Genomic DNA, 23,025 nt, shown 5'->3' on the forward strand with positions numbered 1-23,025 from the left:
TAGCATATATTTCACAATCATGGTTCTTAATATATTTTTATCTGACTCTTACATTTGAATACGTAAGTTAACTTTACTTCAAGTTCTCGTAAAAGTTTTTGATGGTTGCATATTTCAGTTCTGAAATTTTCAAGGTTTTAAAGCACACCATAAGAATAATTATATTTATATCAGCAACATGTCAGAAGAAGCATGCGATAATTTATTCTAGCTGTTTTCTATCATCTCTATTGATACGTATTCATTCATTTCCTATTTATAGTTATTATGCTTTATTTTCTAACTAGTGACAAAATTCTCTGAAAAAAATGTCTTTCTTGACGTCCCTTATTTCATTAAACCTATATCTGCAAATTCTCTGAATGCAGTGGTAAACACTAATGTAAGAGAAAATCACATCGTTTGAGAGCGTATTGGCCATCCTCCACGGTAAGAAGTCAAAAGAGTATACTATAATCATTAGCATAAGTAACGCTTGCATTAAACCATCTCCTTTTAAAACTATGCTTATTTCGTAAGAGAAACGTATTTGTTTTTTCTTCCAAAAGAATTAGTTACTGGTTGGCATGAGTTTCACAGCATGGTTCAACTCAAGATTGTGGATTTGTGATACACAATGACTATTTATTGCTGTAACTAAACAAATCATATATTGTTGGGAAAGTTAAAATTATATCGTAAGTATTGGGTGAGTACGAATTACCCCTAAACCTAAAAACTAGAAATTCTTCGCACTTAGTTTTGAGGCCAATTTAACTTAGATTATTTTAAGTAGCTATCCCAAAAATGTATGTTCTAATCTAAGCAAAAGCATGCCTCAAAACCGCTCAAGGAGTTCTCCGTCCAGTATTATCAGCTGTGGATGAGAAATATCCGATCCATGAATGTATTTTGAACTTTTTTTCCTATATTATAATGGCAGCAACATGGTATTATGAACATGTAGTACTATAAAATAATTATATACAAAAACTAATCGATGCAATATAAACCTAATGCAAATATTTTGACATATGCAGGGAAAATATAAGAAAAAATCTGTGAATCCATTTCTCTCTCCTTGCTGTGTATAATTGTTTCAGCGAAATAAGTTGATACCTAACCTGATGCACATATCTATCTATATGTCCTTCAAGAAGTATATAAAATGAATCTCTAAGACTAAATTGAAAAATTAGGCTAGAAATCATATCTCCAATCAATTTTTCAAATCTATTCCCAATATATACGTATGTCTAAAATCAGTCATTTTTTATGATCTAGAATAGACATATGCATATCTAATACAAGTTACTTAGTTTTAGCCATCTTTTAAAAGATGTGTATTTTAATGTCTAATATTCTTTCAAATAGATCTAATATGAGATTTTAGAAAATAAAGTATTAGCATTTTTTAAGAGATGCTATAATATCCCCTTTAACTATAAACCCCCAGCAAATCAAAAGGGAGAAAAAGGAGACAGAGAGCAACTCCTCCTTACCACAGGGCGGAAAAAAAGGGAAAGGAAAAAAAAAAGAGAGAGAGAGAGAAGAAATCCTCCGGAATGGCGGCGTCCGGCGAGGGCGCGTCGCTGCCGTCGCAGGGCGGCGGGGAGGACGCCCGGCGGCGGCGGGTGAGCTACTTCTACGAGCCGTCGATCGGCGACTACTACTACGGGCAGGGGCACCCGATGAAGCCCCACCGCATCCGCATGGCGCACTCGCTGGTCGTCCACTACGGCCTCCACCGCCTCCTCGAGCTCTCCCGCCCCTACCCGGCCTCCGAGGCCGACATCCGCCGCTTCCACTCCGACGACTACGTCGCCTTCCTCGCCTCCGCCACCGGCAACCCGGCCCTCCTCGACGCCCGCGCCGTCAAGCGCTTCAACGTCGGCGAGGACTGCCCCGTCTTCGACGGCCTCTTCCCCTTCTGCCAGGCCTCCGCGGGGGGCAGCATCGGCGCCGCCGTCAAGCTCAACCGCGGGGACGCCGACATCACCGTCAACTGGGCGGGGGGCCTCCACCACGCCAAGAAGGGCGAGGCCTCCGGGTTCTGCTACGTCAACGACATCGTCCTCGCCATCCTCGAGCTCCTCAAGTTCCACAGGGTATGCCTGCCCATTTTATCCCCTCGTCTACTTTTATTGGGGGGCGCTTCACTTGGTTGTGGTGTGTTAACTGTTCTGTGATTGCAGAGGAAGGGAGCATTGCGATTTCGAGGTCGTTACGACTCTCTAGATTTAGATGCGATTCGTAAATGGTTTCGTTGGCGGATGCGAATATTTGAGTGCATTGGGTTTGTGTTTTGCGTTGGTTCTTGGTGCGTGGTGGAGAAGGTGCCAAGACATGAGGGATTTGGTGCTTTGACTTCCAACGCAGCAAAGGAGAAATCCTTTTTGTTTGGATTCTCGAATAAGTGATTATTGCAATGTACATCGTTCTATCTCTTTCTGTGCACGACGATAACCGCGTTCATGTTCGTGTACTCCATGTTTCTTTATTATGTATTAGTAGCATTTATTTGTTTTCACTGGATTTGTTTTCACTGGTTGCATAATATATCTTAGAACTCAAATCAGTGGCCAGGGCAGCATTTCAGAAACCTTACCAATGCCCCCAAAAGAACACTTCTTGTGACCAGAGAAAATAGTTTTCATCTTTCTTTTTTTTTTTTTTTTTGTTGTTGTTCCTATCAGGTTTGTGTTCACCCTTCCGGATTATGCAGCTAAGTTGATCGAGTGTGTATATTTATTGAGTGTGTTTCTGTTCATATGGTTCTTTTTTCTAACAGTGAGTTGTTGATCTGATTTGATGTTTGGGATTGGCATTAGTTGTAACTGAAAAAGGGGTGCAGTAGGTGTGATGTGAATTGTGAATATGGCAAGTCTTACTGGGATCTCTCTAATGATCCATTTGTTAGCAAGTTTTTTTTCTGTGGTGTGAACTAATGCGTGTAGTGTGCTTGGATTGATGTACTTGGTCAAGTGGATTTATATTCATGGAATATTCTAGGATATGTGGTATTGCTGCTGAGACAGATGTGTTGGTTACTTTGTTGCTAGACAACGTCTTCCTTTTTATATGCATGACAGTGTTAATCTTTGTGATTTGGACTTTGCGAACCATCTGTTGACTGTTTTCTGGACATTTATTTGTGACTCTTCCAGTATTACATCCACATATACTTCATCCAGTTTGCTGTTCATATGACTAGCTTTAATGTAATTTTTTGTATCTACTTACAATAAAAGTTTCTGCTGAAACATCATAACCTATTTGAGTACTGTTCACTTGCGATTCATTTAGTAGTAATTGATTACCATTCCTGGAAGGCTGTTTTATTATATTCAATACTTTCCAACATAAGAAGTACTTTTGATTTGTAGATTTTGGAATACATCAAGCATTTTAACCTGGTTTGCTTAATACAACTTCATTTATGTGATTCTATCAAATTTTCTTCTAATACAGTCCTATAATTACCTAATTTTTCTGACAGTTATCATTCTACTTTTGTTGTAGCGTGTGCTATATGTAGACATTGATGTCCACCATGGAGATGGTGTGGAGGAAGCTTTCTTCACTACAAATCGAGTCATGACTTGTTCTTTTCACAAGTACGGGGATTTTTTCCCTGGTACTGGACATATCAGTGATATTGGAATAGGCGAAGGGAAACATTATGCTTTAAATGTGCCCCTGAGTGATGGTATTGATGATGACACCTTTCGTGATCTGTTCCAGTGCATCATTAAAAAGGTAATGGAGGTTTATCAGCCAGACGTTGTTGTACTCCAGTGTGGAGCAGACTCTTTGGCTGGAGACAGGTTAGGTTGCTTCAACCTGTCTGTGAAAGGTCATGCAGACTGCCTCCGTTACCTTAGGTCTTTCAATATTCCTATGATGGTTTTAGGAGGTGGGGGTTACACCATCAGAAATGTTGCTCGCTGCTGGTGCTATGAGGTTTTACTTTTATCTCTTATTTGATGTACAACTGATTGAAGTTGTTGGCTTCATGCTTAACATTTCTGATGAAATTTGGTTGTTGGAGTGTAGACTGCAGTTGCTGTTGGAGTTGAACCTGATAACAAGTTACCTTATAATGACTACTATGAGTACTTTGGTCCTGATTATAATCTTCATATTCAACCAAGAAGTGTGGAGAACCTGAATACAACTAAAGAGTTGGAGAACATGAAGTAAGTGGACTGTTGTCTGTTGCTATCAATATACTGAATCGTCTTATTTTGTAATTTTGTCCACTAGCTTCTGCGTGTGGTGGGATGCTTCCAAATGATGAATTGTAGTAGTTTTCTCAGCATGCCATTTGTTTTGTCCATATTCACTATATATCTAGAATGATGGACTGTCTCTGAACTTTCACACCCTCAAAGAACCTTTCATTCTTCCCCAATATGAATTTGTGTTTTTTTTAGTTTGTTCCCATATTCTGTAATTTTCAAATGTTATATCATATGAAAACCAATTTCATCAGTCCTTGCACTTTGGCTAGGGTCCATGTTTTCGATGCTTGTTGCGTTTATTTCCTTTCTGCAGAGGCTAACCTCCTTTTGTCAATTGACTGATCTTCAGGACCATGATATTGGAACATCTCTCACAAATAGAGCATGTTCCAAGCACTCAGTTTCATGACAGACCATCAGACCCTGAAGCTCCACAGGAGGTTATTCCCTTGGCATTGTTCTATTTTTTTTTGTAAAAAAAAACAAGAATCTTGTTTTGTTGTACAAATTTGACAATATGCTCTTGTAGGAAGAGGAGGACATGGACAAGAGACCACCTCAGCGCAGTAGATTATGGAGTGGAGGAGCTTATGAGTCTGATACAGAGGATCCTGACAACATGAAAACTGAGACGAATGACTTATCTGCCAGCTCTGTCATGAAGGTTTGAACTTCTACTCCTGATAATATGTCTTCCATCGATTGTACTTTGGTCTGGAGAATTTCTAGTTGATGCCATTATATTGATGAACATTTTATATTATTGATGTTAATTTTTAACCATCTAACTGATAAAGTTAAGTTTAGCTTGACAAAGCAACAGCACTCAAGCATATAGCAAGAACAAATAAAGTGGCCTGCAGCTTGTTAAAGTAAAATTGGTATGTTACTAGTACTATTTTGAAAGATCATGGTGCCTAAAATTCAGTGCTATTCTTGCAGGATGAATCAAATGGTGATTCCTAGAAGAGATCCTGCGATTCTGGTTCTCAGCACCCCTGATTTCGATGTGCATGCTGAAGAACAGGGAAAGTATTTGAAGATGTCTGATGTCCGTGCCTGACCATTTTGCAAAACAATGAACGTTATTTTTTTGGATGCTTCTAACCTTCAAGCATGTCGGTAATTCTACTTAGTCGGCACATCCTCAAATGGTTTGTGCAAGAGAGGAGTGTATTCTGGAATTATCGTGCGCTGATATGGATTTATAGTTTTATGTTTATACTTTGATATGTTGAAACTCATACCACAAAATCCGCAATCTACTCGCTAGCATGTCCGGACTTATTTTGTGGCATTTGTAATGCATCTAAACATGATTGTCATTCATATTTTGATTAAAGAATGCCTGAAGGAAAAAATTGGTTCAAGTGAACTCGCAGCAAAGTTTTTTTAAAAAAAATTAAAAACATCGAACTGCCATTTTATAGATGTAAATTCGAGCTACTATTATAGTATAGTTGTCGTTGAAAGGCACGCTGATTGTCCATTGTTTGATGGAAGTAGTTTACTGTTTCGGGCAGCAGACTGAAAGGCTCGTCCCGTTTCTTCCCTTGAACTACAGAGGATAGTGAAATGGCGATGTATTTATTTGGAATCGTTCATTTGCCACTCTGAACCGTGACACTAAATTTTGGTAGGTTACATATGCCTAAATTAAAAACCCGAATGATTTTGTCATTTGAACTAAAATTAGCAAGGAACCGCCAGAAATGTTGGGTGTGTATGGTTCGCATGTACGCTTGTGATTAGGCGAGTTGGAGCAAATCAACAAGTGTTGCAAGAATCCTTTTGCGTAACATATGTCCCACGTGTCAATGTATAGCTAGGTAAAATGCATATATGATTTTGATTAGTCTCACCCAAGGTAAGGCTGAAAAAAATTGTGAAAAACATACGCAACCTTATCATATTATGAACCATGTAACTTTGGACATAAAAACAAATACAAGCGGTAAGCTTCAGCAAAAGAAAATCCAGGGAAACCAATGTGCTACAAATTAATAAAGAGACGGTTTGACATTGAGGTTGATTTTGCTAATTCTACAAAAGTAGGGTTAGCAATGGGCGGGCAGGGACAGCCCGAACGCCCCCGGCCCTGAAATGGGAACCAGGGAAACCCGTTCTCACCCCCTCCAGGTCCCCGCCCCCAAACGAGGCCGTGAAATCCCCGAAAACGAGTGAGCATGCCGGGTGCCTCGGCTGCGTCGTGTGGAGGGAGCATGTCGGCATCGAGTGGAGCAGCCTCGAGGCCCGGGCGAACCAGAAAGGTGGTCGTTCTGTGGGGAGTGGCGGGTCCAGAGGGCTGTGGCCGGTCGGTGCCTCGGTGAGCTAAGAGCGGACGACAGCGGCTGGTCGACGGGCTGATCAACGGCGGCCACGGGCACAAGCGGTGGGTGACATGAGAGTGGCAGGGAGCAGAGGGCGGGGGCCAGCGTCCGCGTTCGGACTAGGAGGACCAAAGGAGGCACCGCCTGTGAGCTCGTGCGCCTGTGCCTCTACGGGTGAGTAGTGCGAGTGTGTGAGTGCAACCAAAATCTAGCGTTTCTAGTTCGCTACGGCCTGGCAGGCTGACCCAAGTGTGGGTTTTGCTTTTGTTTAATTTTTTTAATATTTCGAGGGCCCACGGGGATCCCCGCAGGTTAAACCTGCCCCTCCCCCGGACCCAAAAAAATCGGGTCCCCAGCCCCGATTCCCCACGGGGCGAGATTTGCCCTTGACCCTAGCCCCGTTAGGGCAGGTTCGTGCCCCCCCCCCCCCCCCCCCGCGTCCCCGATGGGCAATTTGCCATCCCTATACATAGGTAATGGTTGTGATTTGGATTATAAATGAAAAACCCTCCCCAAATTTTGATCTTTGGTCAGTTGTCTGTTTCTCTCTCTTGAAGTCTAACCCAGCAGCACTAGAGCAGATGAAACTGCGGTTACAACCATGATAACCGTGTGTGATCTGTCGGGATGCGGTAGTGATATCTCATGGTATGGCCAGATTCAAATAATTTGATAAAATTGAAATATAGTAGTAGTTACTACATGAATTGTTGTGTATATAAGTTGGGTTCTATATTAATTGTCGTATACATGTTTGTTGCAATGTCCCCTAATTTAATAGATGCCAAGCCAAAATTTCATTTTTTTAATAATATGTCCTAAGTATGTTACAATTATATAGGGGTGGACTGAAAGCTCGTGGCTCATTAGCTCACTCGGCTCGTTTCATTTTTCTAACAAGCCGAGCTAGCATTTTAGCTCGTTAGAGATAACGAGCCATCTCGAGCTGGCTCGTGAGCTGCTTACGAGCCTAAGGAGCTAGACCAAAGGCACAAGATTCACCGGCGTTCATTGATTTCACCCTAGAATGCATGTGTTCAGTACTTTAGTACTTTATAGGTTCACCATGTGATTTGTTGGTTCAAACTTTAATATTTAAATACAATTTCATATGATTTACATGTTTGAAATGAAAATTTGCTTGTATAACCTATTGAAAAATTTTTAGGTTAACTTTTTATGCATGGATCACGAGCCTAACGAGCCAGCTCGAGCTTTATAACGAGCCAAGCCGAGTTGGGTTTTTAGCTCGTTACGATAACGAGCCGAGCCGAGCTAGCTCGTTATCTTAACGAGCTGGACCGAGCCGAGCTAAGCTGGCTCGTTATCGAGCCCTACAATTATATCATATTACTTATTTCATATTATTTTTAGAATTTTTACGCTATTTTTCTGATTTTTCAATTTTTAATCTTGAATTGCAAATTAAACCATTTTCTCAACAAACCGTGCATTTTTTTTCTAAAACCGTGTGGTTTTTACATGTTTCGAAGCCATGGTTTTTGCCAATTTTAAGTTCAAATTTTTAAATCTAAATTTATCGTGGTTTCTACATTATCCACGATCTGCTGCCGATAGGTTTCCTGTCACGCCCAGAAATTCCTCACACGAATTTCTGAACTTAATTGTGTATTAAATCCCTGTCCAGGACCAGCCAGGGTACACAAAAAGACAATGTTGATTACATAACCATCGTTCTTAGAAACAACTGAAAATTACACTTATTCTAGCGGAAATGCAGCGGAAAGAAAAACAAAGGGGTAGACTAGCTCCAGCGGGTACGGCTCCAGTCCACAGGCAACACTTCGACGGCGGAACAGCTCACTCCTGAGAGGCACCTCCATCGGACTCTGCTTCTAGCTCTGGGTTGGGAAAGTTAAGCAAGGCTGAGTACAAACCACCGTACTCAACAAGTAACACGGACAAGGGGAAAACAAATGATGCATAGGGATTAACAAGGACAGGCTCGGGTTAGTTGCGATAAAGCAGCAATTTAAATAAATAACAGAGCTTAAAGAATAGAAGTAATTAAATACAGTGAAGCATAAATAGGTAAACAGTTGTAAAATACCACAACACTGTCCAACGTTACACCACGTTGCGACAGGCCCAACCACTACCCAACGTTACACCACGTTGCAGTAGTCCCAAGTGATACCAGATTTTACTCAAGTTATTAGGGTTCACTAATCACAGTGAAGCTGGGAGTTCGCCCGTAACCGTGGGCACGGCTATTCGAATAGTTTATACTCTGATCAGAGGTGTACTACTGTACCCACAAGACACGACTCCACTACACTTGAACGTGCGCCGACATACCACCACGGCATACCGGAAAGGAGACCGTGATAGGACCCGTTACACAACCCTCCCTATTTAATCGTACCACACTTCAGGTTTCACCCCCTCCTTTACACCAAGTCGGGCAGTCCCCTCTTGTGCCTCAGTAGATCCGGAAGCAGGAGAAGCTTTCGTTACACCACGATTGCCCGTCCATACTCCATCACGCCTACCCTTGCCTGGGTACGTCAAATAGTTCGAAGTCATGCTTCAAATCCCACCTTACCCATTTCGGCATGTGGTTAGCACTTATTTACTTCCAGGGTTTCCCGTGAACCGGTCCTTAATCGCCATGGGTGCGACTCTCAAAACCATGCACCCACAGCCCACCATTATCAATATTTTAGTTGACATTAACCCGAACCGGGTAGTGAATCATTATCTCGGCTATCCAGAATTAAGCATAATTATATGTGATCACATGAGCTATTTGTTCTAAGCATGGCTAAGCATTAACCTAGGCCTGACTCTAATCAAGTTACCCCTGGTCCAGCAATGAACAAAGTTGGATAAACAACGGCATAATAATAAGGTTTACCCGAAAATAGCATAAAGTAAGTACTTTAATTAAAACAATGCATATTTGAAATAATAAAGCGGGGAATTTGCAATAATGGGTTCAATATGTTCAAGGATGAGTGTCACTTGCCTTGCTCTGGCCCTTGGGGAACTTCGGCGACGATCTCGAAGTAAACCGGCTCTTCGGCGGGGTCCGAATCTAAGCGACAAAGCACAAAAATAAATAAAACAGGCACAAACTCTACTGAAACAGCAAAAGAAACTATTTTTAATGGATTCTTGATATTTTTATGAATTTAATGAAATTTGAATGGACCTAAACGGAGACTAGATGAATTACTTATGAATTTTAGAAGTTTTCTGGGTTTTTTAACTAAACAGAAAAGTCCTAAATCAATTATTGCACAATTAATGGGGCTGCTGACGTCAGCGAGGAGAGAGGGTACTGACGGCTGACAGGTGGGGACCACCTGTCGGTGAGAGAGAGAGGGAAACAGAGACTGACACGCGGGACCCACGGGAGGAGAGAGGAGGCGGGCGCGAGGAGCGACTGACGGGTGGGACCCACTCGTCAGCGAGAGGGAACAGAGAGCTGGGGACCGAACGCGCGGCTCGGCGGACGGCGGCGACCGGTGGGAGCGGCGGGCGACGCGGCGGCGGCGGCGCACGGCAACGGCGACGCGACGGCGACGACCCGCGAGCGGCGACGGCGCGACGGCGACGACGACCGGGGCGGCGACGCACGGGCGCAAGCCGGCAGAACAGCGGCGACGGCGACTGGCGAGCGGCGGCAGCGCGGCACACGTGGGCGCAAGAGACGGCGGCCAGACGTCGGCGACGCGGAGGCGACGACGACCACGGTGACCGACGGGAGCGGCGGGCTTCGGCCTCGTCCGGCGACGGCACGCGACTCGGCGGCGGTCGGCCGGAAAGGGGGAGAAAGAGGGGAGGTGGGTGCGGAGGCTCACCGGCGGCGGCGAGGGTGCGGACGGGTCGGCGAGACCGAGGCGAAGGTGGCGACGCGGGCGGGTGCGGGAGATCGGTGGTGGTGGTGGAGATCGATCGGCGGCAGCGACGGGCGAGACGCGGCGGCGGCCGGGCGACGAGGGAACGCGCGGCGCCGAGGAGGCTCCCTGGTGACGGCGAGGGCGGCAACAAGTCGGCGACAGAGGGACGGAGGTGGTGACGCAACAGAGCGGCGACGACCGGCGACGGGCGACGAGATTGCGCGGTGGCGGCGAACGGCGGCAGCGCGGCGGCGACTCGAGCGACGATGGAAAGCGAGCGACGGCGCGGCGGCGGAGGGGATTTATAGGGTGGCGGCGACCGGCTAGGGCGGGCGGAGGTTGGAGACCGAGTCGGCGACGACGCGGTCTCGGCGGCGGCGGATGCGGCGGCGGCGGTTGCGGCGGCGGCGCGGAGTTCGGCTCGGACGCGGCGCGGGCGAGCGGCGAAGCAGTCACTGACAGGTGGGCCCCATCTGTCAGTGGCGCGGGAGAGAGGAGGGAGGCGGCGCGGACTCGCGGCGCGGGCGAGCGGCGAGCTGGGCCGAAGCCGCGGCCCAGGCGGGGGCGCGCGCGGCGGGCGGAAGGAGGCCGGCTCGGCTGGGCCGGCCCGGGAAGGAAAAGAAAAAGAAAAAGAAAAAGGAAAAAGAGAGGGAGGAAAATTGGACTTCGGCCCAATTTGAGAAGGAAGGGAAAAAGAAAGGAAAAAGGAGAGAAAAAGGAAAACCCCACTTTTGCCGAGTTTTAAATTAATTTATTTGGCCGAATTTTATACTTCTGCAATTTGAATTTAAATCCTGTTAGTCGATTTGCGAGCCACGATTTAATTGAGTTAATTCCTTTTAGAGGGATTTTTCCTGAGTTAATTAAGCCAATTGTTATTTACGGATTTTTTTTTACGATTTAGGCTTAGGACGAAACTCCGGGTGTGACATTTCCGCCCCACCGGTGGCAATGTGAGGAGCATAACGTGGAATTTGCTATTTTAGCAATGAAATTGAATAGCTTTGCTCAAATGGCCACGGAACCCTGGCTTCTTTGAAATGGCCTTGCATCCAATGACACCTCTTTAAAATGGTCATACTTGTTTGAATTACATTTTTTTCTCTTGTAATAACTAAACTACCCTTATCTCGTTTCAACATGTGAATGGATATTCCTGTTTCCGGGCCATCGGAACTGGTGCCGCCGGCTCATGGCCGCAATTATCCTTAGTGCTCCGGGTGAGCCCTTTAGGCCATGGCGCATGGGCGGAAGGTTGTACGATAGAAGCGAAATGGGCCGCCGCAATCATGGGCATCCCCTGTACTTCCTCCCGTGGTGTCGTTGCCTAGAGCGTCAGCCCTGAGCGCCTTGAAGACCGGTGCTCACCCATCGGTAGCGCTATATACGACTACTAAGCACATGTGGCAACCCACTTTCATGTTTGTCATCTAGCTTTTCGCTCGACACCAGCAAGCGCATGCTGGTAGAGCTAGCCTAACGGCGTGGAGACAAGAGTATCCATTTAGATGTTGTAGAGAGTTAGGGGTAGTTTAGTCATTTCACGAAGAAAATATGTAATTTAAACGTGTATAACATTTTGAAGGGGTGTCACCGGATACAAAATAATAATTTTTTTCTTCTTTATTACTTACCGACGTGTCACGGCGACATGGTCAACGTCAAAACAGCTCGCTATCCATCCCGAACCCGAAATCCCCAACTCCCCTCCCCTCCCCTCCCCTCCCCTCCCATCCACCGGGTCGTGTCGCCGACGAAGCAGCGGGCGACGGGCGACGGCCCCGGAGGCGAGCTAACCTACCTCGGGCGAGGCGTACCCTCGTCTCTAGGGCTCCCTTCCAGGTGAGAGCACGCCGCACTCCCCAAACCCTGACTATAGAGTTGTAGGTCGCACCCACCGCCGCGGGTTTCGTCCTTCTTCCCCTCCGCCGCCTACCCCTGCGCTGATACCACCGGAATTCGTCCTGCTCGCGTGGACCGATCTGAGGCCCTCCAAACCCCTTTCTTCTTTAAACGAATCTGAGGTCCTGGTATGACCGTATGAGTAATTCCAAGTGTGGACGGATGATGATTTTTTTTCTTTGGATGGTGGTGGGTTGGGGGGGGGGGGGACGATTGCATATTTTTATGTGTACTGATGTAGAATTCTGCGTTCGTTTGTTTGGAATCGGTGTCGGTGACTTGTTCAATGATGGTGGATATCATGAACTGGTAAAATTTCATGTTGCTGTCGGCGTGGATCGCTGTGACACAGTATTCACATAGTCTGTAGGAAGAAGAAACAAGGAAAGGGAAATTTTGTTCTATTTTTTGGATGTTCTATGTGTTACAGAATGCATTTTAAGCTTCCTATGTCTCCCGCTGGCACATCTAGTTATCTAGTCCACATATCAAGGTTAGGTATATAGGCTGTTCGACCTTGTCGTCCATGGGCTGGAGTGACCCTGCCTGGAGCTGGCCGCATTTGTGATCTTGAGTGGCTGGCTAACCTGCTTTTGAAGAGCCCTAGTTATAACCTGTCATGACACAGCTCTCACCTTTTTTGCTCCTTGCTTCACTTATAACTATCATCTTTCTCTGGACCATGTTAGTTTCCACTCGGTTTATTCTGGTTGCAGCAGAGTGTTAACTTCAAGAGGCTTCAGCGCTTCTGTTGCCTGCTTGTTGTTGTCTTGTTGAGCACCACCAATATTACATTAGTGGTAGGCTATTAAACATCTACAATGAGAACAAAAATACTGACATCCTAGCTGCCTGTTAGATGAATGGCCTGCACATGTTGATTACTTACTACTTGCTTGTAAACCATTGTCAGGACTGGTCTTTCACCTTTTACTTTGTTTTTCTTATAAAATCTGATTTTGTATGCCCTACTTCTGATGTATTGATTTTCCTGTGCGGTGCCATATTTAACTATGTCCAATTAGTACAAGCTGTTTTTGAACCAACATTTTCAGCGATATATTAGCAACTTTTGTTGCAGTGCTTCTTTCGGAGTGATAAATTTATGTACACAACCTCCTATGAGAATTACTCAAATTGTTATGACTGAATAGCTCAATAAGGAATATGGAATATGAATTTAGCTATCTAACGATCATTCTTAAACATCTACAAAATGGAGCTGACTATGTTCAATATTATTTTGTTTGTTGATTATCATGTTTTTATGGTGTACATACACATGTTGTATCTTGAGTCAGTACTGTGATATACATGAGTTTGATTTACCCATTTCTCCATGTAATATGATGGCATCTGAGTTGTATTTCTCTGTGGTTGTATTGTCTTTTCAAAATTCATCTAATTTTGTTTGTCGCATTTGAGATATCTTGAAGATTAAAAACATGATTGTACTATTGTGCTTGTAGGGGAAAGGACAAGACAAGTCACGCAACAACAGAAAAAATCCTGTCCTAGTTTAAATGGCTTCAAAGCTTCAAGCCTTTTGGAACCATCCTGCTGGCCCAAAAACCAGTTAGTTACCTTTTTGCACCACTGTAACAATTCGTTGGCACCACTGTTTACCTTATGTTTATGTTCATTGTTTCTGATCCTAAAATAACTATTACCCTGAAAACTGTAATCCTGCTTGGTACTCCCTCTGATCATGAAAACATGTTCTTTTGTACATGTCTCAGATTATCAGGTCAAAATTTTAAAAGTTTAAACATCATTCTTTTCAAACATTTCAATCAGATGCATGAAAATCATGTGTATATTTGTCTATAAAAGTACTTTCAGAATATGATATGTTTATTGTGTGTTAAGAATATGTTACAATAGAAATGAGTGGTCAAAGTTGAATACTGCGACACTGGGTATGACCAAACACACGTCTTTGTGACCAGAGTACTTTGAACTTTATGGGCCAGCTCAGTGGCTCAATACCTTTTTTATATTTCAATTTTATTTGATGATTATCTACCACATGGTGCAATTAACCTGTTGTTTCTATCACATACAACTTAAGCTGTCCATTGTTTTTGCAGTTCATTTTTGGGCTCCAACATTTAAATGGGGTATCAGTATTGCCAATATTGCAGACTTTGCTAAGCCACCTGAAAAGATATCCTATCCACAGCAAGTTGGTATGTTTAATTTACCCAATTAGTCCATCTGATCCCTTTGCTTCAGATATCAGGGCTATAGTAGTTTGTCATGTATTTGTGCACTGTTAGTATGCTTATTCTGTTCTATGGCATGCAGCTGTCGCTTGCACTGGAGTCATTTGGTCGCGCTACAGTATGGTTATAACACCAGTAAGCACTTTTTCGGTTACCTCATGTGCATAATATCCTTAATTTCAAATATGCAGTTGTATATTCGTTCAAATAGTTTGGATATCAATTCTTGTTCATCTCATTGCTTTGTAATACGACAATGTTGCAGAAAAACTGGAATCTCTTCAGTGTTAATGTTGCAATGGCTGGCACAGGCTTGTATCAGCTTTCTCGTAAAATAAGGCATGTTCAATGCTAATCCATTTCCCTATTTATCATTTGACAACTTCTAGGAGTAAGATAACACAATTTTTGTTGATATGTTTTGCAGGAAGGATTACTTTTCTGATCAGAAGGATGATGTTGCATCTTTGGAAGGATAATGATGACTGACTGGCTGAAAAATCGTACAACCTTTGAACAATACTCAACTCTGGATTGCAGAGGCGCATCGTTTTATCCAAGACAGGAACCCGTCGTTTGTTTCCATGTTTCTCTTGCACCCATTTGCGGATCAATTTGTAATGTTACATCCGAAAAGTCAAATAATCTTTTTGGCATTTTGTGCGAATAAATGTGCAAATACATCAAGTAGTCTCTTCTTTTTATGTTCCTCAGTTCGTTCAAATCTTTATTTGGGAAGGCTTAGCTAAGCCAGAGTCAACGATATTGCTTTTTGCTACCTGAAGTTACTAGTACTTTGTTACCTGCAAAGATAAACTATCACTACTAGAGATTGGATTTTTTTCGTGCGGTTAAAATGCATTTTTCCGTACGGAGGTTTCGCCCCTTTGCACCAAGGGTCTAGAAAAACAATATTTTCTCGTGCGAGTAGCCCAACCGCACGGGATAATCCATTATCGATTATCCTGTGCGGTCGACATAACAGAACCGCATAGGATAATCGATTATCCCGTGCAGTCGTCTTAACTCGATCGCACGGGATAATTGATTATCCTGTGCGGTCCCGTTAAGTCGTCCGCATGGGATAATGGATTATCCCATTTAGCTAGCATGTGCTATCCCGCGCGTTCGGTCTAGCATATGCTAACCATTTCACATATCACCCTAAGTCCTAAGTTCCGTATTTCACAACTTTCGCATATAGCAAATACAATATCTCACAATTTATAAAAATTAACATCTCATACATCAAAAGATGAACATTTCTAATAACACATCTCATAATTTGTTCAGATATCAAATAGCACATCTCACAATTTGCACACATATCAAATAGGCGATGCGATCGGTGCCAGTAGCGGCTTGGTGGCCGGCGGCGCTGAGGGGTAGTAGGTCGGCGACTTGGGGATGGGGAGGCCGGCGGCTTGGGGGAGGAGGCCGGTGACGTCGTGGAACCCGACATCGAGGAGAAGGAGGCCGGTGACTTCTTGGTGGAAGAGATCGGCGGTGGCTTGGTGGAGGTCGGTGTCTTGGGGGAGGAGGCGTCGTGGAGCCTGGCGTCGAGGGGGAGGTCGGTGGCTTATTGGTGGAGATCGGCGGCGGCTTTGTCGGGGAGGCCGACGACATCTGCTGTCGGCGAAGGGAGGAGGAGAGGTAGCTTGGGGTAGAGGAGAAGTCACGGAGACGGATTTAGGCATCGGCGGTGGTGAGGGAGAGGAGGCGGCGGCGATGAGGACGAGAAGGAAAAGTTGCAGTTGGGTTGAAATTTATATAGGCGTGCATCATCGCGTGCGGGTGTCTTAAAATGACCGCACGGGAAGATGTATTTTCCGGTGCGGTCGTCTTAACCCAACCGCGCAGGATAATCATTTTCCCGTGCGGTCGTCTACCACACGGGAAAATGATTATCCCGTGCGGTTGGGTTAAGACGACCGCACGAAAAAATACGATTATCCCGTGCGGTCGGTTTTAGACGTCCGCATGGAAAAATGCATCTTTCCGTGCGGGTAACGACCCGACGCCGGTCCGCCAATTTTTCCATGCGGCGCCACTTATGGCCCGCCTGAAAATAAAAGGGGTCGGTGTCTAGAAAAATCATTCCTGTGGCTGTATTCCTGTGGCTGTAGTAGTGTATAGTCTGCCCGGAAAGAAAGGGCCACCATGGCTTTTGCAGCCAGTTCAGTTGTAGTTATTGTAGAATCAAGTGATTGTTTGGAAACTAGTTATGATTGCTCTAGAATGTTGATTGGGGTGATTGTTTGGTCTTTTCGAGGAAAAAAATCAAACGGTATATTTATAAACAAAAAATAATTTATGAATAAAACTTTTATGTATATATATATTCTTAGCAATCTAAGAGATAAGGCTGGAAAATAAACTACGATAAAAAAAATCCTAAAATTAATACTAAATGTAATGTTAAATTTAAGTTTTGGTTTATAAGTATGAGCAGAGACCATGTGTGTTAGGAAAAAATGGATGGGGTAGTAAAATTCTGAACCATCTGCGATTATTTTCAGCTTCGGATTGCCATGGCACTACGGCTGGTAATCGAGTGAATCAAAGTATGCGTGCGATTTTCTGATCTCTTGCACGTGCAGCAAGCCTCACAAGGTATGTGGAGTTTGAGGTTTCCAAATCTTAACAAAAATACGAATGCTCTAGACATAAGACCGTGCACATTTCTAATAAATTTATGACAAAAATATGAGAATTCATGTATTTTTCTTAACTACAAAAAAACATCGTTTTTTCAGCTAAAAGCATATCAGGAGCACATTTAAGCTAATATGTGGTACTTTTCATAGACTGTTTGAATGGCCCGTGCAAAAACGAGTATAGGCAAACACCTGAAAGTTTCAAAATTCCATTCATAGATTATTTGAATGGCTCGTTGAGAACGTGTGTCTTTTTTTTCCCCAACAACTAAAATCAGAAATAAATTAAATAATATTTTTTCTGACTATGCGTAGGATCTTCTCTAGCTGCTTCAAAAAAAAAAAATTAAGCCCTAGCTTTAGTACCATGTAATAATGCTTTTCTGTCTAGCCTCTAGCCGCCATAGAGGCCAATGCTTCTGATGACTTGTATCTGATCATGGCCCCTAACTCTGTTCGGACGTGCCATGGACAAGCAGGATCTATAAAAATCAACAGTGAACTTTCTTCTATTACTCAATCTTGTTAAATAAAAAAAATATTGCTCAGATCCAAGGAAAATTGATTTATAGTATATGAACTAGAACCAATACTGTATAATCCTGCCCAAATAGTTGAATCCACAACAGAGAAGAGAGAGGCTATACTTTTAGTTGTAGCGAATTGTGCCATGTAGTGTTGCTTTATAGTTAGCTCAACTCATTTGAGTAACAAGAAATGGCGACTAGTATGACACTACTACATTCTTACGCCAAGAAAACAATCAAGTACCTTGTCAGAGTGATTCAAATCCAAATACATCTGTTAAAAAATATAAGTATATATAGATTTGAATTATTCCGTAGATAAATCATGGCACTGAATATGCAAAGTAATAGAACCATTTCATATAGATACAATGTACACATGTAACTAAAGCATTGTTCATCAATAAATCGAATATAAGTAACTTGACTGAAACATACCGACGGTTTTGAACCTGGTTCTTAACCAAAGCGTTCGCTACAATGGTCGCACAAACTTTACACAACAACACACTTTGATGACGTGTCGGCGCAACCGAAGAAGGAAGACGCTTCGTGGTAGATAAACGGCGAACAGTCGCGCTTAGTAGGATGTCGAAGGCGATGGTTCCAGAGACATGCTCTGCTGATCTATATAGACAAGAGTAGATGATGTGTGATGGCGTAGTATAAAGGAGGTAGCATTGCGCGCCTATATCTGTCTTTCCCCTACCAGTCTTGTCGTTGTTATACATGCCTTTTCCAAGGGTGATATCTGCTTGCCTAATAAGGTGACAAGGCATGCAAAGCAATCGGCTTGGGGGATTCTATTAACTACCGAAGGCAGGTGCATAGGGAGAATGTTATGAGAATGGGGGCATTAAATGGCTCCTCGGCTAGACACAAATAGCATTAACTACTCTATTGTAGTTGTCCTATCTAAGGACACATTATGCATTCCTTTCTAACTAAGTTTCCCCTAGGCACTGGGGTAACCCCCAAAAGAGATATAATCGAAGAACAAAACCCGAGCAAGAGGGACATTCATTCATCATCATCCACATCATAGAAGTAAGGTGTTACACTCTCAAGTGGCCTAAATATGTATACTTGCTGCTGAAAGTGCATCTAGCCTCTAAACGAAGTTTTGGATGATTAATGACAATGCTAGCCAAGCATGTGTGCGCTAATGAGTTGTGATTGCAGAGAAGATGAGAGATCTTTTTGATTGAAGGATTACTTGATCAAACTTAGAGCACGTGTGACCTGAAGCGACGGCTCTACAAAGGCGAAGGCGCTCGAAGGCGTATTTTATTTTTTCTTTTTGAGTCGTAGGAACTCCGTACTACTAAGAGGGATCACTGGAATCTCTGCATGCATCCTGGAGTAAGCCTAAGCCGAGTGGAGTAAGTTTAGGTCCAGTTGTAGCCCCTGCTGTTTTTCCTGAAGCAGGGATAGGACGGTCCGGTCCTTGGTCCGGTGATATGACGGTTCGGTCCTTGGTCTGGTTTCTACTTGGTCCGGCCCTTGGTCCGGTGACTGGACGGTCCGGTCCTTAGTTCGGCCCCTGCTCAAGTCGAGTGTGTGGACGGTCTGGCCCTAAGCCGGACAGTCCGGTGGCAGGACGGTCCGGACCTTGGTCCGGCCCCTGCTGTGAGTGAGTGAGTTAAGTGTCGATCGGACGGTCCGGCCCCCTAGCCGGATAGTCCGGTTAGGTTTCTTTTCCAACGACTAAGTGACGTCTGCCAGCCTATAAAAGGGGCTCTTGAGATCTAGCCGTTGGTGAGGCTTTCTGTTCGAGTTTTCTGATTGCTAGGACAAGTTTAGCACCTTTCAAGCCTCCCCACTAACCCAATACACCTCATAGAGAGATTAATCGTTGGATCATGTCTTAGAGAGAGTGTTAAGGTTAGTGAGTGATAGAGTGTTCATTCTCGGGATGGGATTGATGTCGTGGGCACATGTGAGCAAGAATCGGCTCCGGCCCCCACGGTGCACTATCCTCGAATTCATCAAACAGTACAAAGGGATCACCCGGTGGACAACATCATTGGTGATATGAGGAAAGGGGTAACGACTCGATCCCGAATTGCAAGTTTTGGTGAAAATTACTCGTTTGTCTCATCTTTGGAACCAATGAAAGTGGAAGACGCGCTTGGAGACCCGGATTGGGTAATGGCCATGCAAGAAGAGCTCAACAACTTCAAAAGAAATGAAGTGTGGTCTCTAGTGGAAAGGCCGAAGCAAAATGTCATCGGGACCAAGTGGGTTTTCCGGAAGAAGCAAGATGAGCATGGGATCGTCACAAGAAACAAAGCACGTTTAGTGGCCTAAGGTTTCACTCAAGTCGAAGGACTTGACTTCGGTGAAACCTTTGCGCCGGTTGCCCGCCTTGAGTCCATTCGCATTCTATTAGCTTATGCCGCTAACCATGATTTTAAGTTATACCAAATGGACGTCAAGAGCGCCTTTCTCAATGGACCAATCTCCGAATTGGTATATGTGGAGCAACCGCCGGGCTTCAAAGATCCAAAGCACCCCTACCACATCTACGAGCTACACAAGGCTCTATATGGGCTCAAGCAAGCACCAAGGGCATGGTATGAGTGTCTTCGCGATTTCCTAACCAAGAACGGTTTCAAAATCGGGAAGGCCGACACTACTCTCTTCACCAAGAAATTTAAGAATGATCTGTTTGTATGCCAAATTTATGTCGACGACATAATATTTGGCTCAACTAATGTTTCATTTAGTGAAGAGTTTAGTAGGATCATAACCAAAAGGTTTGAGATGTCCATGATGGGAGAATTGAAGTTCTTTCTCGGCTTGCAAGTAAGGCAACTCAAGGATGGCACGTTCATTTCGCAAACAAAGTACTTAAAAGATGTCCTTAAGAAGTTTGACATGGACGGTGCCAAGCCCATCAAGACGCCAATGCCGATAAATGGACATCTCGACCTTGATGTTAATTGTAAGGAGGTAGATATCAAGGTATATCGCTCAATCATCGGCTCCCTACTTTATCTTTGCGCATCTAGGCCCGACATAATACTTAGTGTATGCATGTGTGCTCGCTTTCAAGCTGCTCCAAAAGAATGTCATTTAGTGGCCGTTAAGAGAATCTTGAGGTATTTGGTTCACACTCCAAACCTAGGGCTTTGGTATCCGAAAGGATACAATTTTGAGCTAGTGGGCTACTCCGACTCGGATTATGCCGGGTGTAAGGTTGATACAAAAAGTACCACAGGGACTTGTCAATTCTTTGGGCGGTCTCTAGTCTCATGGTCATCCAAGAAACAAAATTACATCGCCTTATCCACCACCGAAGCCGAATACATAGCCGCCGGTGCGTGTTGTGCCCAACTCCTATGGATGAAACAAACTCTCCAAGATTTTGGATACACCATGACTAGGATCCCCCTCCTTTGTGACAATGAGAGTGCTATCAAAATAGCCAACAACCCAGTCCAACACTCAAGAATCAAACATATTAATATACGACACCATTTCTTGAGGGACCATGAAACCAAAGGAGACATTTCCATAACCCATGTGAGAACCGAACACCAACTAGCCGACATATTCACCAAACCCTTAGATGAGAAAAGGTTTTGTGAGTTGAGAAATGAACTAAATATCTTGGATTCTCGCAACATTGCATGAAAAACGGCTTGACTTTTCAAACAGTTAAGTCAATTTCATACACATGTTAGAACAACATGAGTCTTCGTATTTTTAGAGGTCAATTCTTAAATAGAATTGGTCTTAAATACCAGGAGTAAGGCTCAAACATTCCCAAACAAAATTTTAAAATTCTTGTTTTTTAAACTTGGTTGCGAAAATTGTTGAGTGCTTTGCGAAAACTTGACTTCTAGATTGCGAAAATGGTTGTTGACTTGAGAATCATAGTTTTGTACTGATTGCTTGATCTGATTCTCAAGTTGAATAGCCAAATCTTCTTAGAGTCAGTTTCGCTTCAGCCTCTTTTACTTCCACAAGAGTCCAGTCTGGACCGGACAGTCCGTGCCCAACCGGACTGTCTGGCTAGCCCCCTCGGCCTGCTTTGCAAAGTCCCAGCCAGACGGTCCGGCCCCTACCCGGACGGTCTGGCCGGCGACTTCCTTATCTGCCCCCAGGCCGAGCAGAGAGAGGAAATCTCTCTCATTTCCTCTCTCCCTCAAACCCTAACTCCCTCTCACCCCCATAGAGGCGATTTTGGGTTTGCACCGTTGAAAAGGCTTCGGATTCCACGTTTTTCGCTGCATTGGTGGTGAGGAACTCGCCCCCGAACGCGGAATCGACATTCCCCAACTCCAGTCATGACTTCAGAAAAGCGTCAGAAGGCTCGTCAGGAGCTATCTACAGAAACAGACAGTGAGGATTCCTCTCCTGTTGAGTTGCCAAGAGGGAAAATGACAAAAAGAAAAAAGGTGGCAACCAAAGGGGGAGGCAAGCGAGCTGCTATCCGTAAGCGCTCCATGGGGATTGTGATTGAGTCTCCTACGCATCCCCGTACTCGCAGTCAGACAGGTCGAGAGACCGCTTCACCTGTCTCCCCCTCATCCCCTCCTGCCAAGAGCAAGAAAGCCAAGAAATCTAAAAAGTCCAAGAAATCCAAGAAGCAGAAGGGGAAAGAACCAGTTGGTGGTAGCTCCTCTCGACCTTCCTGTCGTGAGTCAAGCGGCCGCTCCCTTGAGCTACGGAAAAGAAGGGTTGTGATGCACTGTAACCAGTTTGAGACTCCAAGGAAGAGCATTGACTACAAGAGGTGCATGGGAAAGACCAGAGTTGATCGTTTGAAGGCTCCAGAATAGCAGTACCTGTGTGAAGCAGATTACCATTTCAAGACCCAAGTGCAAGTGGATTGGTACACCTCAGTATTCCTCGGCAGGACCAATTCCCTCATAGAGATGAAATGGGTGGATTGGGACTACTTGCAGGCCTCTACTAATCCGGTAGCTAAGCAAGTGATCAAGATGTGCATCGACAAGGATGTCGGTGGCATCATGTGCTTGGAGAAGGATTGGAATGAGGAGCTGATTGGACAGTTCTTTGCGACTGTATTTTTTGAGGAGACGGAGGATGGGACAGAACAGCAGATGCGGTGGCTGACTGAAGGGGAAGAGTATACTGTGACCATATGTCACACCCGGAGTTTCGTCCTAAACATAAATCGTAAAAGAAATTCATAAGTAACAATTGGCTTAATTAACTCACGAAAAATCCCTCTAAAAGAACCTAATTCATTTAAATCGAGGCTCGCAAATCGACTAACAGGATTTAAATTCAAATTGCAGAAGTATAAAATTTGGCCAAACA

At 44.2% G+C, this 23,025-nt stretch overlaps 2 protein-coding genes across 2 annotated transcripts; both read left to right on the forward strand.

The window, feature by feature from the left end:
- Positions 1-1,462: 1,462 nt before the first annotated feature.
- LOC102711553 (histone deacetylase 6-like) lies at positions 1,463-5,520 on the forward strand. The gene is made up of 6 exons (XM_006659278.2): positions 1,463-2,087; positions 3,502-3,942; positions 4,036-4,178; positions 4,573-4,663; positions 4,753-4,887; positions 5,166-5,520. Exons 1-6 carry the CDS (start codon positions 1,545-1,547, stop codon positions 5,187-5,189), a joined length of 1,377 nt encoding a protein of 458 aa, XP_006659341.1. The 5' UTR covers positions 1,463-1,544; the 3' UTR covers positions 5,190-5,520.
- A 6,611-nt stretch (positions 5,521-12,131) lies between these two features.
- LOC102711283 (mitochondrial pyruvate carrier 4-like) lies at positions 12,132-15,250 on the forward strand. The gene is made up of 6 exons (XM_006659277.3): positions 12,132-12,261; positions 13,791-13,896; positions 14,412-14,510; positions 14,629-14,681; positions 14,812-14,885; positions 14,974-15,250. The coding sequence occupies exons 2-6, from the start codon at positions 13,845-13,847 to the stop codon at positions 15,023-15,025; spliced, it is 330 nt and encodes a 109-aa protein (XP_006659340.1). The 5' UTR covers positions 12,132-12,261; positions 13,791-13,844; the 3' UTR covers positions 15,026-15,250.
- Positions 15,251-23,025: the final 7,775 nt, after the last annotated feature.

The sequence above is a fragment of the Oryza brachyantha genome, chromosome 8 (assembly GCF_000231095.2).
Source record: "Oryza brachyantha chromosome 8, ObraRS2, whole genome shotgun sequence".
In the NCBI taxonomy this organism is placed as follows: domain Eukaryota; kingdom Viridiplantae; phylum Streptophyta; class Magnoliopsida; order Poales; family Poaceae; genus Oryza; species Oryza brachyantha.